Genomic DNA, 15,598 nt, shown 5'->3' with positions numbered 1-15,598 from the left:
TCTATGCTTATATTGTACTTTTATTTGTTTTTCTGTATTTTGTACCGGTTTCATAAAACTTTTCAATAAATACAGTTAATTAAAAAATATATAATTTGAACTTCTTAAAGATGAGTTTTGGAGTTAAAAACAATGTTTTCTTAAGAGTCCATAGGGCTCCACAGGGGAGACAATGGGGTGTAGGTGGGACTGGACCGGACACCAACTGCAAAGCTTTTCAATCCCAGGATGCTCTGGTCCTTCCCACTATACCCCGCCCACAGCCTGAGGGCAACTCAGTTTTGTTGGTGTCCGGTAGATGCTAGATCACCGTTTTAACAGTGGGCCCGCTATTAAGCAGCCCAAGCTTATTTTTATTATTGTCTTTTATTTTACTACTGAGCAGCAGCTCGAGACCGTCCTTTGGACCTCTGCACTGCTGCTCCATCACCTCTCCATGGCGCCGTGACACCAGCCCTCGTCTAGGAAAAATCCTCTCTGCATGTTGTTTAAATAACGCTTCTACTAACAATGCAAGTGATCACTAGCAAATGACTGCTTATTTAAACAGGATTAAATCCGAATTATCCATTTATCCACTTGATGGCTTTTTTCCATAAAAAGATGGCTATTTGACTGTTCGCCTTCACAGGAGCCATGTATTAGTTGTCTCAAATAGAGGAGATATAGACACATATATATATATATATATATATATATATATATATATATATGCTGAAAGATATATAGTACCGCTGTACCAATTTGATACCTGTTACTTTACAAATCCAGATTGATGATTTTTTTTATATTTTTTAGTTTTTTTCCTGGGTTATAATAGGACATTGATTTGACCAGCCGGTTCTAGAAATCAATATTTTATGTGTAATAATTGATTTTTATATGTGATAAAAATTATGTGCTATATTTAATTATCTAACGTTATATAATACATTAAACTATTTTTGATCTAGCAGCGCTGTCATCCATTTTTTTTCTTGTTTGTTTTATAGGGTTTGGAGCTGACACCTATCCTTGACAGCAGCTCTAGATCAAAGAATGACCATATCTATTTATATTATATGAAATTCTTTTTGATTGGGAATAGTGCGCCTGGTTTGTCTTTGCTGTCTGTCCTTACCTAGTAAACCTACTAAGCGTGCTGTGTTTTCTTCCCAGTCCACCTAGCTATCAGATTCTGATTTATCATCTGGGGAGGCAGGAGATGCAGACCTCTCTCACTCTGACTCCCCATCGGGAGACAAGGAACTCCTCTAAATTGAATATACCTGCGCTTGTAAGAGCTGTAAAATCTATTCTTCAAATAGAAGAGACAGTACCTGCTCCTAAGGCAAAACAGCCATCCTTTAAACGACAAAAGCGTTTAAATTCCTTTTACCCTCTACCCACTACTGATTGCACTAAATGGGAAGTTCCCCCATCAGTGGATTTCCATGTGACACGTCTGGTCAAAAATGCTACCTTACCTATCCATACTGCAACTTTCTTGAAGGAGACTACGGATAGAAGGATGGAATCTTGTCTAAAATCTATATACTCTCTTACAGGAGCTATTACTCATCCTGCTAGGGCTACGGCCTGGGTCCCTAAAGCCATTGAGAGTTGGGCAGAGGCCCTAGAAGAGACATTTCCTCTGATGCTTCGAGGGAACAGCTGTCCTACATATCTCACATTAGAGATGCAGCCTTCTATATGGATACGGCTGTCCTGGCCTCCAGGATATCTCCCCCTGTATTGTTTGGCTCAGCTCCTGGAAGGCAGATGTGGACTCTAAAAAGGCTTTGGAGTCTCTACCTTATTCAGGGGATGTCCTGTTTGTCCCAGAATTGGACAAAATTGTGACTACCTTTGCAGCTTCCAAGACAGCGTTCCTGCCCTCTGCATATAATGCAAAGCCTCGGACGTCATCATTTCGTCCTCAAGGAAAAGCTAAAGGTCAGTCCTTTTCAAGGCATCAAGCATCAACTAAGGCTTCCAAGCCTAGGACCAAATAGACCTGGGCTACTAGACGTCCACCTACCAAATCTGAGGACAAGCCTTCAGCCTGATGGGGCAGGCCTCTCCCTGGGGTCTGCCAGGGTGGGAGGCCAACTTCTTAAATTCGCCCACTTCTGGCGTCAGACCACATCAGACGCCTGGGTAGGAGAAGTGGTCTCCCACGGATATGCCCTCTCCTTCCTGAGGCAACCCCCTCAACAGTTTTTTTGCACAGGACCTCCATCGGACCCAAGCAAGGCCCTGCTGCTCCAAAAGGCCATTCAGTCCTTACTACTCTCAGGAGTACTAATTCTGGTCCCCTCCTCATAGTGAGAGAAGGGCTATTATTCTACCCTTTTCTTAGCTCAGAAGCCCAACGGGTCTCAAGTCTCTGAACAAGTTTATCATATCACAGCAACATTATCAATTTCAGGCTCTGCCTTTTGGCCTTTCAACGGCTCCTCTGAGAGAGAGATCTCTCTCTTTTCCCAACTCTGAATCAGGCCCTTAGAACAAAGTGGGAAAGTGACTTAGGTCCTTTGGATGATGAGCACTGGGATCTGACACTGAGTAGCTTAATGCCACCCACCTTGTCATCTAGATTGCAACAGATACAATTCTATATATTACACAGAGTCTTCCTTCAAAAATTTGGAACTGGAAACAATGGTCACTGCCGCAAATGTGGGAGCCTATAAGGGATCTTATGACATCTTTTATGAGACTATCCTAAGTTTAAAATTGTCTGGGTAATGGTTACTAGCTATACTACTAGGATGGGTGAAAAGATTTCTCTCACGTGTTCAGGATAATGTATATTTGTGCTTTGTCTAAAATAGAGGGTGAGCAAGACAATAAGTAAATATAACCTTACAGGTCTTTCTTTAGATGAGGTATGTATAGCCAGAACTTGGTTAGCTAGTAGTAGAGGTACCACTTTTGTTGATCGGATCCTTTTTTTTTTTTTTTTTTCTTGTTTATTCCAATATTCATTATTATTGAATTTTTACAGCACATCAATAAAAAAACAAGTGGGATACAGAAAAGAAAACTGGGAGAGGAACATAACAGGTTATGGCCCGGAGGCCCCCGTACACCATAGAACACACATAAAATACAACACTGTATATATTGTATCCAATATAAGAGCAACATAGCAAAAAGAACTACCAAGCATCATAATAAAAATGGAGACGTAATAATAAGATTGATAGCTGGAATATAATTGATTGCTATTGACAACAGCTCCTCTTTTGTAAACTTACACTTTAGTAAATTTGCCACTCAGTATCCTGCAATTCCAGGAATTGGCTTTCCCAAGAAGCAGAGACTGTTTCAGAGTGTAGGGGGCCCATATGCAGGCTCCGATCGGGCCCCCGTCTACTGCGCAGGTCTCAGGGAACATGACGCCCGCGCCGCATTCCCGGGACATCTCTACTGTGCATGCGCAAGTCACCGGGAAAATGGCCGTGGTGGCCATTTTCCTGGTGATTTCTGCAGCCAGTGCCGGGCAGGCAAAGCAGAAAGTACATTTATATGGGTGCAAGGTGTGGACTGTGTGGTAGCCCTGGACCCAGGGGCCTGTGTGCAACGCACACCTTGCACCCATTATAGATACGCCCCTGCCAAGAAGCCAGAAATGTGATGCAGAGGATTTATAATGACAAGCACAATGTGTGAAGTCAAAAGGTCGACACCATAAAGTCGGCATGGTTAAAATGTCAACACATGAAATGTCGATAGTCAAAATGTCCACTATTGAAATTTTAGGGTAAGGCTTAAAATTGGGTGTCGACATTTTGTCAGTGCCGTCATTTTTCATGTCGACATTGTGGTTGTACACTTTCTGAACATGTCAACATTATAGTGTCTATAAACATATGTCGACAAAATGTATCTAATGGTACATACACACGGTCAGATCAGACAACGATAACAATATCGTTGTCTGATCATCCTGCATGTGCTGGATGATCGATATCGATCATCCAGCACACCACCAACCAAATGGGTCCCTATAGTAACCTGGCCGATATCGACCTGGCTGGACTGCATGCACGGGCGATGATCGTTATCGACCATCCGTGCCCGCGCATCGTTCGTCGTTTGGGGGTTGGAAGGGGCCAAAAAAATGGACGATAAACGATATCGTTATCGTTCATATCGTCCTACAAAGTCTGACCGTGTGTATGCACCATAACCCTTGTAAAGCAATCCTCACGTACAAGCTCTGATAGGTTATACACCTCCTTATTCATCCACTTTGGGGGATCCTGCTAACCCTGGTTATAGAGGGAGTTGGCAATAAATGCAAACTAAACTTGTTGGTATTCTGGCTCCTCCTCTATATACCACCACCGCAGATGATTGGACGACTGCCATAGCTTATCCAGTCATATGCAAAACAATCCACAGAACTAAGGGGCAAATGTATCAAACCTTCTAAAGAGTGGGGAACTTGCCAAATAGCATCCAATCAGCTTCTACTGTAGCTAGCATTTATAAAGTGCATTCTATAAAATGATAGGTAGACGCTAATAGGTTGCTACGGGGATCTTCTCCACTCTTTAGAACATTTGATACAACTTCCCCTTCATTTCAAACACTTCTACACTATTAACCTTAAAATTAGGTGATGTGAGTTTCTCCTAAGCTGTAAGTCACAGTAGTAGGGTCGTGATTTATGTTACAAGAGACTGATCGCTGAGCGTGCCACTACAGCTATTTACCAAAAAACATGTTGTTTTTTATCTTCATTTTAGGGAGGACTGGGAGACTGTTATAATGTGTCCGACACTAATTTATTGATGCTTAGAAAGTGCCTGAACTTGCAACTTTGCTTTCTTAGGATGTTGATGACCCTCTCCTTGATATGAAGACCCCAGTACTTTTTGTGGTTGGCCAGAACTCCCTTCAGTGTCACCCTGAGGCGATGGAGGACTTTCGAGAGAAGCTCCGCACTGATAACAGTCTGGTTATTGTCGGAGGAGCCGATGATAATCTTCGGTGAGAGTCAGGAAATGTTAGCCAATTTTAGTCTGTATGCTAAATATTAAGTAAATGAGCTCTAAACGCAATTAGGTGCGAATGGGGTTAGTTGCCAATGTATGGCGTACAACTTGCCCCCTTGCGATCTGATCTCACTCTGGGCTCGCACATTTTTGCTTGCAGCCCTATGGGGCTGCAAATAAAAATGTGCGAGTCTGGTGGTACTGCAAGTGCGGCATGCAGCTGCACTTACTCGTACCTCGAGCAATTCGCTCCTAATTGGATTGGAGTGGAATCGATTCAATTCAATGCTAATTATATAGTGCCGGCAAGGAGCTCCCGGAGTTATTCAATTCAGTGCGCTGTTAAACCCGTTGAATTGAATCGAGTCCATAGACTAGTGTATTGATGGATGTCCACCAGATAGTTCAGAGTTTGGTAGATAAATAACACTCTCTTAAAGAAAATAACAAAGTTAGAGCCCATTGGGAGCTGTAAATGACCTCTGTATACCAAGCGGACAGCTGGGCTGCTTTCCACTTTCACTGCAGTAGCATAATCCAGAGATATACAGCTTGGCAGGGATGGGGTGTGTCTTCTGTTTCTTCTGTTTCAAACTGGACATACTAGATTTGGGAATACTTTTTTTTTATTACCTCATCTTAAACATAATAAATGCTGCTACCATGCTGAGACCTGCCGTTCTACAGCAGAAAAAAATAGGGGAAATGCAGGTGCACCCTATAAGCACTAAGAATTCTACTTATCAAAATATTTATAATAAGCTCCAACAATTAACATGGGTTTTTAAGTAAGGATTCTTGTTTGCCCACCTACCACGTCGCGGTGAACCTCATAAGGTGTGTCCCTAACATCCCTAATAATCCTTTAATAGAGCCCATTAAATGTGTATACTTCAATGTAAAGGACCCCTCTGAGCTGTCTGCTGAGTGTCTTACTGAACTCCTGGTGGGTGGTGTTACATCATTTCAATCCTGTTTAGGAGGATCTATAGGGCATAAAGAGGTTACAAGCTGGTACCACTTCACCTACAGATGTGTCCACATACATCTATTCTCTATGCACTACAAGTCTCGTTACACATAACGTTTGAGTGCAGTGTGACTTGGTAGCGCTGAGCGTCTTTCGCGCAACTTTTTCCCTTCAAATGTGTCTTAATCGCACAGCGTTGTGCATAGGACGCACTAGCAGCGTCTGCTGATTAACATGATATGTGAGCTATGTATGCAAATGCTAGGAGCTGTGCTGATAACATTTTCAGAATTAACTGCAATAGTAACAAGGGATGATCTGGATATTGTGGCTATTACGGAGTCATATCCTGGATACTCTCAACAGCTGGAACTTGGTGACCTGGCCGTGAGTATATCCTCCCTGTCTACCCCATCTGTGTCACACCTGTTTGTCTGCCCTACCCTTTTAGAATGTAAGCTCTTAAGAGCAGGGCCCTCTACCCTCTTGTGCTTCTCCCTATTTTACTTTCATCTACGTCTTGCTCACCACTAGGGCACCTAACACTTGGTTGCTTAAGCTCTGCTGCTTATGTGGGTATTATGGTCGCTAATGTGGCAATGTATATTATCCATGTCCTTGTCCTGTATTGTATTGTACTGTAAGTCTTTGGTCACCTATTTGTTTTACATACATTGTAAGGCGCTGCGGAACACTTGTGGCGCCATATAAATAAATGATGATAATAATAAATATGCGGCATGCCTATATTCTGTGTGCGGCTGCAGGTGTATCTGCATGAGAAATGCTACGTTACAGTGTCAGTGACTAGGACATTATAAAATAGCATTTCGCATGCAGATACACCTGCAGCCGCACACAGAATTTTGGCATGCCGCATATTATTTTAATCAGCAGAAGCTGCTTGTGCGCATTTTGTAGGTAAAAAGTTGGACGAAATGACGCTCTGCGTTACTGAGTCACGCCACGGCAATGCGCAACTAGAAGGGCTCTTTAACGCGCAAGAGGGCTAGATGTATGTGGATACATCTGTATAACGATCACCACATATTCTTTCTAAGAGGCATACATAATTGTTTGCAGTATATAACCCTGCACAACTATTTTCAGTAATTCGCAAACACTGAAGGTTATAGAGCGTCAAATTTGTTGAGATATGTTTAAAATATATTGTGGGCGACTAATGTGTTATGTAGAATTACCAAGAAACTGTGATTTACAGATTACTTGCATAACATTTACCAGTAATCTGGTAAATTTACTGTTCTCGTATTACAGAATTAGAGGAACCATTGTCACCAGGAATAGGAAACCTGGGCATTAATGCTCCACTAATGTTGGGCTGGTGATTAATTGTTGTTGGTGGACAGGACTGCAGGGTGCAGATTTTTTTTTTGCACATCAGTCATGTTAGATTTTCTACTAGAGGGTGTATCTAACTAGTTTCTATTTGAAAAAAGGTCCACAAAATTTTACATGTGCTTTAACATAATCCTTAGTGGTATTGACCCTAAACTTGCAACCAGAAAATAAAATATCTATCTTCTGTCACTATATTAGTCCCTGACATTTTTCGTTTCGTATTCACAGTATAAGCAAAATAAAGAAGAAATCGGAGAGTCTGACACAAAGTATGGTTGACCGGTGCATTCAGGTAAAATTGATGTTATTGCTATTGTTCTGTGTATGTCTGATGTATCACTTGTGGTTTTATTTGCACGTACCCCAAGCGTGAAGTGGGATGTTTAATTCCCAATTGGTAGGCCATTTGTTAAGCTGGGCATACATGTTACAATTATCAGGGCGATTAGATGATAATGATTAGATTTAAACAGCAAAGCAAGGGACACTGCAGGGAAGGAGACTGAGGGGTGTCCTAGTAGCTATGGTGTGGACTCTACTGTTAAGACTTTGATAGAAAATGTAGATTCTCTTTTCATGTCAAATTCTATATCTTTACATTTAAAACCTTAATTGGATTCAAATGACATCGACATGGCATAATCGTGGTCTATATTAAACATGTTTACATTTATATTTCCATACACAACAGTTCAATCAATTGCTCTGTAAGTGCCTTACGTAGCGTCGATGCTGCAATAGCCATTGTAAGCTAATTGTGCTCTAAATTAGTATCTGCCGTTCACATCCTCTATAACATATGAATAGGTTATGGTGTGGTATTGGGACCATGGGCAGCCAACCCACATGATGGAGCACCAGGCTATATTTGATACACTTGGGGCGAGTAGATATTTAACGCTGGAATGCTAGATTGGCCTTCATTCGCAACCTGTGGGAGGTGTCTGCTTCTATGTTTTTAAGAATACAGCCCTGTTGTCTGCTGTCCCCCCCCCCCCCCCCCCCCTCGCCAGGCTTAGCTGTCAGTGGTCTTTTGGCAGTGATCACAGGACTGAGCTCTGCCTTTGATTGTCTCTGTGGTAGTGACACAGATAAGGAAATCTCTGCTATGATTTAACAGTGCAGTGTTTGGCTGAAGAGACAGGAGATCACTGTGCAGGAAGTAGGGGATTTCCTGCTTGAATGACAATGCTTTCACACTTGTAACCTTTCAGATAAAAACATATCTGTTGCCAAAGAAATGAAAAGGAAAGCTTATGGAGCATACACACGGTCAGATTTGTCAGATGAACGATTTTACAAAAGTTTTGAACGATTGAACAATTTTTGACTGCATTAAATTGAATGGAATCATCCAAGTCTGACTGCAAATACATCAGATGTCAGATATCGTTATCTGACAAATGGGAACGCGCATCGTTCATCGTCCATCGTTTAGGCATGTCAGATATGTCAGATTTTCCTTCAGATATGAACGACTGAACGATTTTTAAATCGTTATCGTTCAGATCTGAAGGAAAAATCTGCCCGTGTGTATGCACCAATACAGTTATACAGCCAAAACCTCCAAATATTGCACATTTCTGCTGCACATATAAGATTGTTGTATAAAATACTTGCTACGTTTGTGCCTAAGGTATTCTCTTTCGTGTATTCTAAACTATGACATCTAAATTGTCTCAGAAGCTATTAATCTGGGTATTCTAGGTTGGCTACAACTGTGATGCTGTGCAGGTTCCTGTTCAGTGTTGGAGTAGAGAAGATTATATATCCTCTGTATGTTTTGTTATGTTACAAGAATTCACTCTTTAAATCTAGGATGAGATTGCTGACTTTCTTACGGGGGTCTTGACGCGATCTGAGGGTCATTCTGGCTCTGATCCTCGTGACCTTGATGCAGAGAAGAAAAAAAAGCCCAGGGAGTTCTTGAGGAGAGATTTATCCCTTGATCTGTCTGAGCGGAACAGCAGACCAGCCTCACCAGCGGCCCGCTTCCCCGCCTCCCCCTCTGGCTCCGAGGTGAGCATAATACAGGACTGATCCAATGTGTAAGCTGAACCAGTTTGATATTTGGTATAACAAAATTTGATATAAGCGGTTCCTACATAAGTTTAGTGTCAAACTGACTGCATCCACTGTGTGTATGTAGCTGTCTTGTTTTTTTGCTTTTTTAAAACCTACATTGAGCGTTTAGTGATTTTAATATGATTTATATTATACAGTTGTCTTGATTCTGCAATTCAGTTCATTATTGTCTTCTGGATGTATTAGTATTTACTGAAATGTAAAAGCTTGTATCTTATATGCTTGCTATTATACTGTTGTACAGTTACTGACTCCACAATTTCCACTTTCCTGTATTCTACAGGATCTGTCCAGTATGTCTAGCAGTCCTGCCTCCAGCCCAAAGACTAAGTTAACCGCAATCGCCACTACCCATAAACCAGGACAAACAGCGGTGCCTTTGAAGACCCAAATACAAAGACCAGGAACCACAGTGAACCCAAAACAAGCACAAGGTGAGAGGTTTCCTGACACTGACACAAAGTGTAGACTGTAGACTAGTGTGTAAGGATGGGTGGTCATTTTCATTCCAATTTGAATACATGTTAGAATGAAGACGTTATTGCACAGTACAGTTGGACACTGTTTGAAGTGTAGACGTGACGCATCCTTACAGTTTTGCAAACTGAATATAAGGATCACATAGTTGTTTTCACATACAGATGTGTCCACATACATCTATCCTCTGCGCTGCGAGTCGCCTTACACAACGCGCCTTACTCAACGCGTGAGCGCCGTGTGACTCTGTAGCTCAGAGTGTCTTTTCGTGCAATTTTTCCCTTCAAATATGTCTTATTCACAAAGCAATGTGAATAGGATGCACAAGTAGCTGTTTGGCTTATAAAATGATATGCGGCATGCCTATATTCTGTGTGCGACTGCGGGTGTATCTGCATGTGAAATGTTACATTAGTGTCACAGCCGCTGACAGTGTAACGTAACATTTCGCATGCAGCGCAGTCGCACACAGAATATAGGCATGCCACATATCATTTTATTCAGCAACAGCTGTCTGTGCATCCTATTTGCATCGATGTGTGAATAAGACGCACATGAAGGAGAAAAAGTCGCACGAAAAGACGCTTGAAACTACAGAATCACGCCACAGCATGGTCCGACTAGAATGGCTGTTTAGCGCACAAGGAGGCTAGATGTATGTGGATACAACTGTACATCTTTCAATCAGATCGATGCTGCTGTTCTGTGTCCCAGGTAAAATAATTATACAGTGTTTCTGAAGTCGGTCTCACCGGCGCGCATGCTTAGTATTGCAGCATGTCAGTACATCTCCCCTGATTAACTAATTATATCTGCTGGGTGGAGGCTCTTGACGCTTCCTTCAGGAAATTAATGTTTTTCCTTTGAGTTTGGCTGCCGGTTTCCTTCAGTTAATGTTCTGCTTTAGATGGTACTGGGAATTAATTACGTGCTTTAAATCCTGCTCTTCACATTTATATTTTTTTATGGTTTTGTGTATTTCAGCCCAATTTGCTGCTTTCCTGAAACAAAACATGTTAGTGAGGAAGTCGCTCCCTACAGGATCTCCCTCTTGTGTCTTTGGTGAGTGCGACTTCCTGGGTTCTTCCCATCCTGGATCCAGTTTGGGAATAGGGCACAACTGAAAGCAATATTGTCCCAGACTTCTGGCTCTGTATCAGAATGCTTTGAGTTTCTGATGTTGAATGCACAACATTAATTACTGCACTATGCCCATATGGTCAGAGACCTAGACGGCGTGATCTCCACCCAGGTGGTGGAGCTAACTCTGTACTGTGCTCTATAGCCAAATTGGGCCCTCCTGTGTGTGGGGGCATTTTCTTTAGGAGCTTCAGCAGCAGTAAGGGAGTTGGGCCCAGAGGAGGCCCCCACCCCACCACTCATGTAGTGAGGATCAAGGGCAGTGCAATATTACTTTCTACTGGACTCAACAGTGGAACTATTCTCCTCCCCAGTCAACCTATTGTAAAGGCATTGGTTTGATACATGCAGAATATTGGAGAGTCTTGCACACAGTGGGTTGTTTTAAGTACTTTGCTTGCAAAATTCAAGAAAGATAAACCAAACATTTGTTAGCTGTCACAATCATGGTGTCCTCTGGTCTGTACCTACCAATACAGCCTCAACCCATAAACTGTGCCTTGTTTAAACAGACTTCCCAAGCAAAGACTCCCACATACTTGCAATGAGGGTATGGTCAGCCAAAGTACATGGCTGTTTTCCTCAGCAGCATGTTATCTATCTCTAATCCATGATTATGTGGGACAGCAAATCACCTTTACTCAGCATATTGTACCTTGTTTCCTGTATTGTTTCTGTGGATCATATTGCTGAGTTCTCTGGCTTGAGATCAAACTGATTTGCTCTTGTGATTTGTGCTTGTGTGTCCATACAGTTAAGCATGCAAAGTAATTAGAGTTAATAAGTATTATGATGTATTTTATATTGGGTTGGAAACCTGTTTCTTGAAGTAGATTTCTTACTCATTGGGTTCTGCTTGCTGCTGATCAGCATACTGCTGAGCGAGGGTCCGTAGTTCGCAAAAGTAGCTGGAAGTACATGATTGTAAGCCGCTGTTTTTGTGTTTGCTCATTTGTTTATGTACTTTGTGAGGCGCTGCGGAACCCTTGTGACGCCATATAAGTAAAGGATAATAATAATCTGGGAAGCTTGTTCTTTACAAGTGCTGTAATTTTCCTGCACTAAAACTAAACTCTGTGCTAATTAATGATTAGAAATACGTTGTATACTTGTTTGCACAGTAGCATGTAAAAGGTTCTGCTGTCAGAAGACGCCAGTGGTCCATACTCTGTATGTCATAAGAACATACCCCTGGTGCCGATTGATGCCAAACATTGATGGTGCATACTCCAAAGGCACATACAATAAACAGTCTCCTTTTGGTTCCTGTGGTGCTGGTGGAGTATGTAGAGAAGGTTTAGCTATAAACAAGTTTAGTTTGATGTGCCAACTGCTCATCACCATGCCCTGTACATTACCTGGTTAGCAGTGTCCCCCAGCTAGGATGCCGGAGAAATATGAAATCACAACATTTATACCATACTGTCCCAAATGATGATACCAGTGGTGGTCAGGATTGTGTCTTACATAAGAAAAAGTTGATGTTCCTATAAAGCATTATATATTATATACATGTAATAGTTGCAGAAAATGCACAAATTATTGAACAGTGCTGCTCTTCTGTGTCCTGAGATATGGTGCGTACACACTGGGCGATTAAAGTGGACGACTGAACGATATCGTTATCGTTCAGTCGTCCACTTTATCGTCCAGTATGTACGCACCATTAGACTACTGCTTGTTGATCAGCTACAATAACCCCATTGTGTTATTAACCACACTTGTCATCTTTATAAAATGAATTGTAGCGCTCATATAATAGGTAATTTATTAAAAGTAATATAATATATTCGCACCGGTCGGTATATATAGACAATTAAATAAAAACATTAAAGAACCAGCAATAATCTTTTAACATTCAGTCTGCCATAGTTCCAATAATTAAAACAATTTGTTCAAATGCTGTTTGTATATAGTCAGATGTAATCAGCATTAGTCGCCATAGACACAGGTGAAGATTTAAGCAAGCAGTCAGTGGACTAACAGCATAAAGGCTTAAAAATATGTCCTCCAAACAGATAAATCGGTTAGTATAAAATAAAGCATATAGGGCCTGATTCAGACCCACTCGCGAGCGGCTGTCCGCTCGCAAGTGGGTCGATGGTCTGCACTGAGCATGCGCACGACGGAGGGAGCTCCGTCGTGCGCATGCGCCAGACACGACGAGCGAAGGACTTTCCTTCGCTCGTTGTGTCCGATCAAAGGGGGCGTGCTGTCAATGTTGATTGACAGCACGCCCCCTTTGGTGGGCGTGCCGGGGGCGTGCCTCCCTGACGGGGGCGTTCCCACGGGAACGCCTCCCGTCAGAAGCCGGCCCACTGACATCACTAGTGATGTCAGTGGGAGTGATTTTGGCTCTGATAGAGCCAAAATCACTCCGGAGCTTGCGGTTGAAAACCTCAACCGCAGGCTCCGGCTCGCAATTTCGATGGTCGTTATGGTCACGACCATCGCGGCCATCAAAATGCACGCTCGTATAGCCTGTGGGTGGTGACCCACAGCTATACGAGCGTCCAGGAGGACGCTCCATGAAAATGGAGCCCGGCCCTCATGCAGAGCTTGCGCTCTGCTCAGAGCGTACGGCTCTGAATGAGGGCCATAGTCTAGCAGCACTACTTAAATGGGGTGCCTCAAGACAGCTGCAGGGGTGCCTCAGGTTGATGGTCTAGCACCAAATCAAATTATTTATGGTCAATGTATTGTAAGTATGTTTTTATATTTCTGTTTACTATTGAGGGCTGATTATCCCTTTATTGTTTGCTGATTAACAGGTATTTTTATTGTCGTCAAGTGCCAGGTCTTCTGTGAAGTAATTTTTCTTAAAATTTCCCCTGAACCTACCACCCTCCAGTTTTAGAACATGTCCTCTTGTTCTAATACTTCTCTTTCTTTGAAGAATGTCTCCTTCCTTTACCTTGTTAAAACCCTTTATATATTTGAATGTTTCTATCATGTCCCCCTTATCCCTTCTCTGCTCCCAAACTATACATATTAAGATCTTTTAGCCTTGAATGGTACGTTTTGTGGTGTAGACCTTGCACCATTTTAGTTGCCCTTCTTTGTATAGTCTCTAATGTATTAATATCCTTCTGGAGATATGGCCTCCAGAATTGAACACAGTATTCGAGATGAGAACGTACCAATGACCTATACAGTGGTATTATCACTTCTTTCTTTCTGCTATTGATTCCTCTCCCTATGCAACCAAGCATCTGACTTGCCTTCCTCATAGCTTTGTTACAATGTTTGCTTGCCTTTAAGTCACCTGAAATAGTGACTCCTAGATCCCTTTCCTCTTCAGTACTTTCCAGTATAGTGCCATTAATACTATATTTAGCCTTTGGATTTTTGAGATCCAAGTGCATGATCTTGCATTTTTTGGCATTAAACTGTAGTTGCCATGTTCTTGGCCATTCCTCTAGTCTACTTAGATCATCAGTCATTTGTTTTACCCCTCCTGGTGTGTCTACCCTGTTGCATACCTTTGTCTCATCTGCAAAAAGGCATACTTTCCCTTCAATACCATTTGCAATGTCAAAAATAACGATATTAAAAAGCACTGGTCCAAGTACAGATCCCTGAGGTACTCCACTGGTAGCATTTCCCTCTTGAGACTGCACTCCATTTACTACAACTCTCTGTTTCCTATCCTGCAACCATGATCTTATCCATTCAACTATCTTTGTACCCAATCCCATGATTTCCAGTTTATTTTACTGTCTGCGATGTGGAACAGTGCCAAAAGCCTTACTAAAGTCTAGATAAGCTATATCTATGGCCCCCCCTTTATCTATTTCCTTAGTCACCCAGTCAAAAAAGTCAAGATTTGTTTGACATGATCTCCCCACAGTAAATCCATGCTGTTTGGGGTCCTGCAAATTGCTCAATATGAGATAATCTACGACTCTTTCTTTTAAGAGTGTTTCCATCAATTTCCCTACTACTGATGTAAGGCTCACTGGTCGGTAGTTGCTTGCCTCTTCCTTGCTTCCACTTTTGTGCAGTGTGACAATGTTTGCTCTTTTCCAGTCCTCTGGAATTACTCCAGTAGCTAGTGATTGGTTGAATAATTCTGTTAATGGTGTTACCAGCACCCCTCTAAGCTCTTTTAGTATCCTTGGATGTATCCCATCTGGCCACATTGATTTATCCACTTTCAGTTTTGAGAATTCTGTTAGGATCTTCTCCTCTGTAAATGTTCTTCTCCTCTGTAAATGTGCTTGTTCCTACCTCACTTTTCTGATTACACCTGCAACTTAACTATGGCCTCTTGCCCTCTCTTTCAGTAGTAAATACTGAACAATAATAATTATTAAGATGATCAGCTATTACATTGACTCCCTCAACAAGACTCCCTCTTTCTGATTTTAGTCTTTTTATTCCACCTTTTGTTTTTCTCCTTTCGCTTATATACTTAAAAAAAAGTTTTGCCCCCTTTACCCACTGACTGTGTGCCATTTTCTCCTCAGCTTTTGCCTTTGCACATATGATTACTTTCTTAACCTCCTTCTGTTTTACAAGATACATCTCGTTGTCCTCATTATTTTGCGTCTGCTTGTATTTCCTAAAGGCTATC

At 41.9% G+C, this 15,598-nt stretch overlaps 1 protein-coding gene across 2 annotated transcripts in view; it reads left to right on the top strand.

Annotated features, from left to right (window-relative positions):
* KANSL3 (KAT8 regulatory NSL complex subunit 3) overlaps positions 1-15,598 on the top strand; it is an 81,384-nt gene that overhangs the window by 21,074 nt on the left and 44,712 nt on the right. For both annotated transcript variants that reach the window (XM_088443275.1, XM_088443276.1), the window contains exons 11-15: positions 4,826-4,983; positions 7,549-7,612; positions 9,139-9,339; positions 9,689-9,839; positions 10,867-10,944. In XM_088443275.1, the coding sequence (XP_088299401.1) occupies positions 4,826-4,983; positions 7,549-7,612; positions 9,139-9,339; positions 9,689-9,839; positions 10,867-10,944 (652 nt within the window). The remainder of the gene's footprint in view (positions 1-4,825; positions 4,984-7,548; positions 7,613-9,138; positions 9,340-9,688; positions 9,840-10,866; positions 10,945-15,598) is intronic.

Source organism: Taudactylus pleione, unplaced genomic scaffold (assembly GCF_031769625.1).
Source record: "Taudactylus pleione unplaced genomic scaffold, aTauple2 ptg000329l, whole genome shotgun sequence".
Lineage (NCBI taxonomy): Eukaryota > Metazoa > Chordata > Amphibia > Anura > Myobatrachidae > Taudactylus > Taudactylus pleione.
The sequence above is the reverse complement of the archived record's forward strand: the minus strand, read 5'-3'. Positions and strand labels throughout refer to the sequence as shown.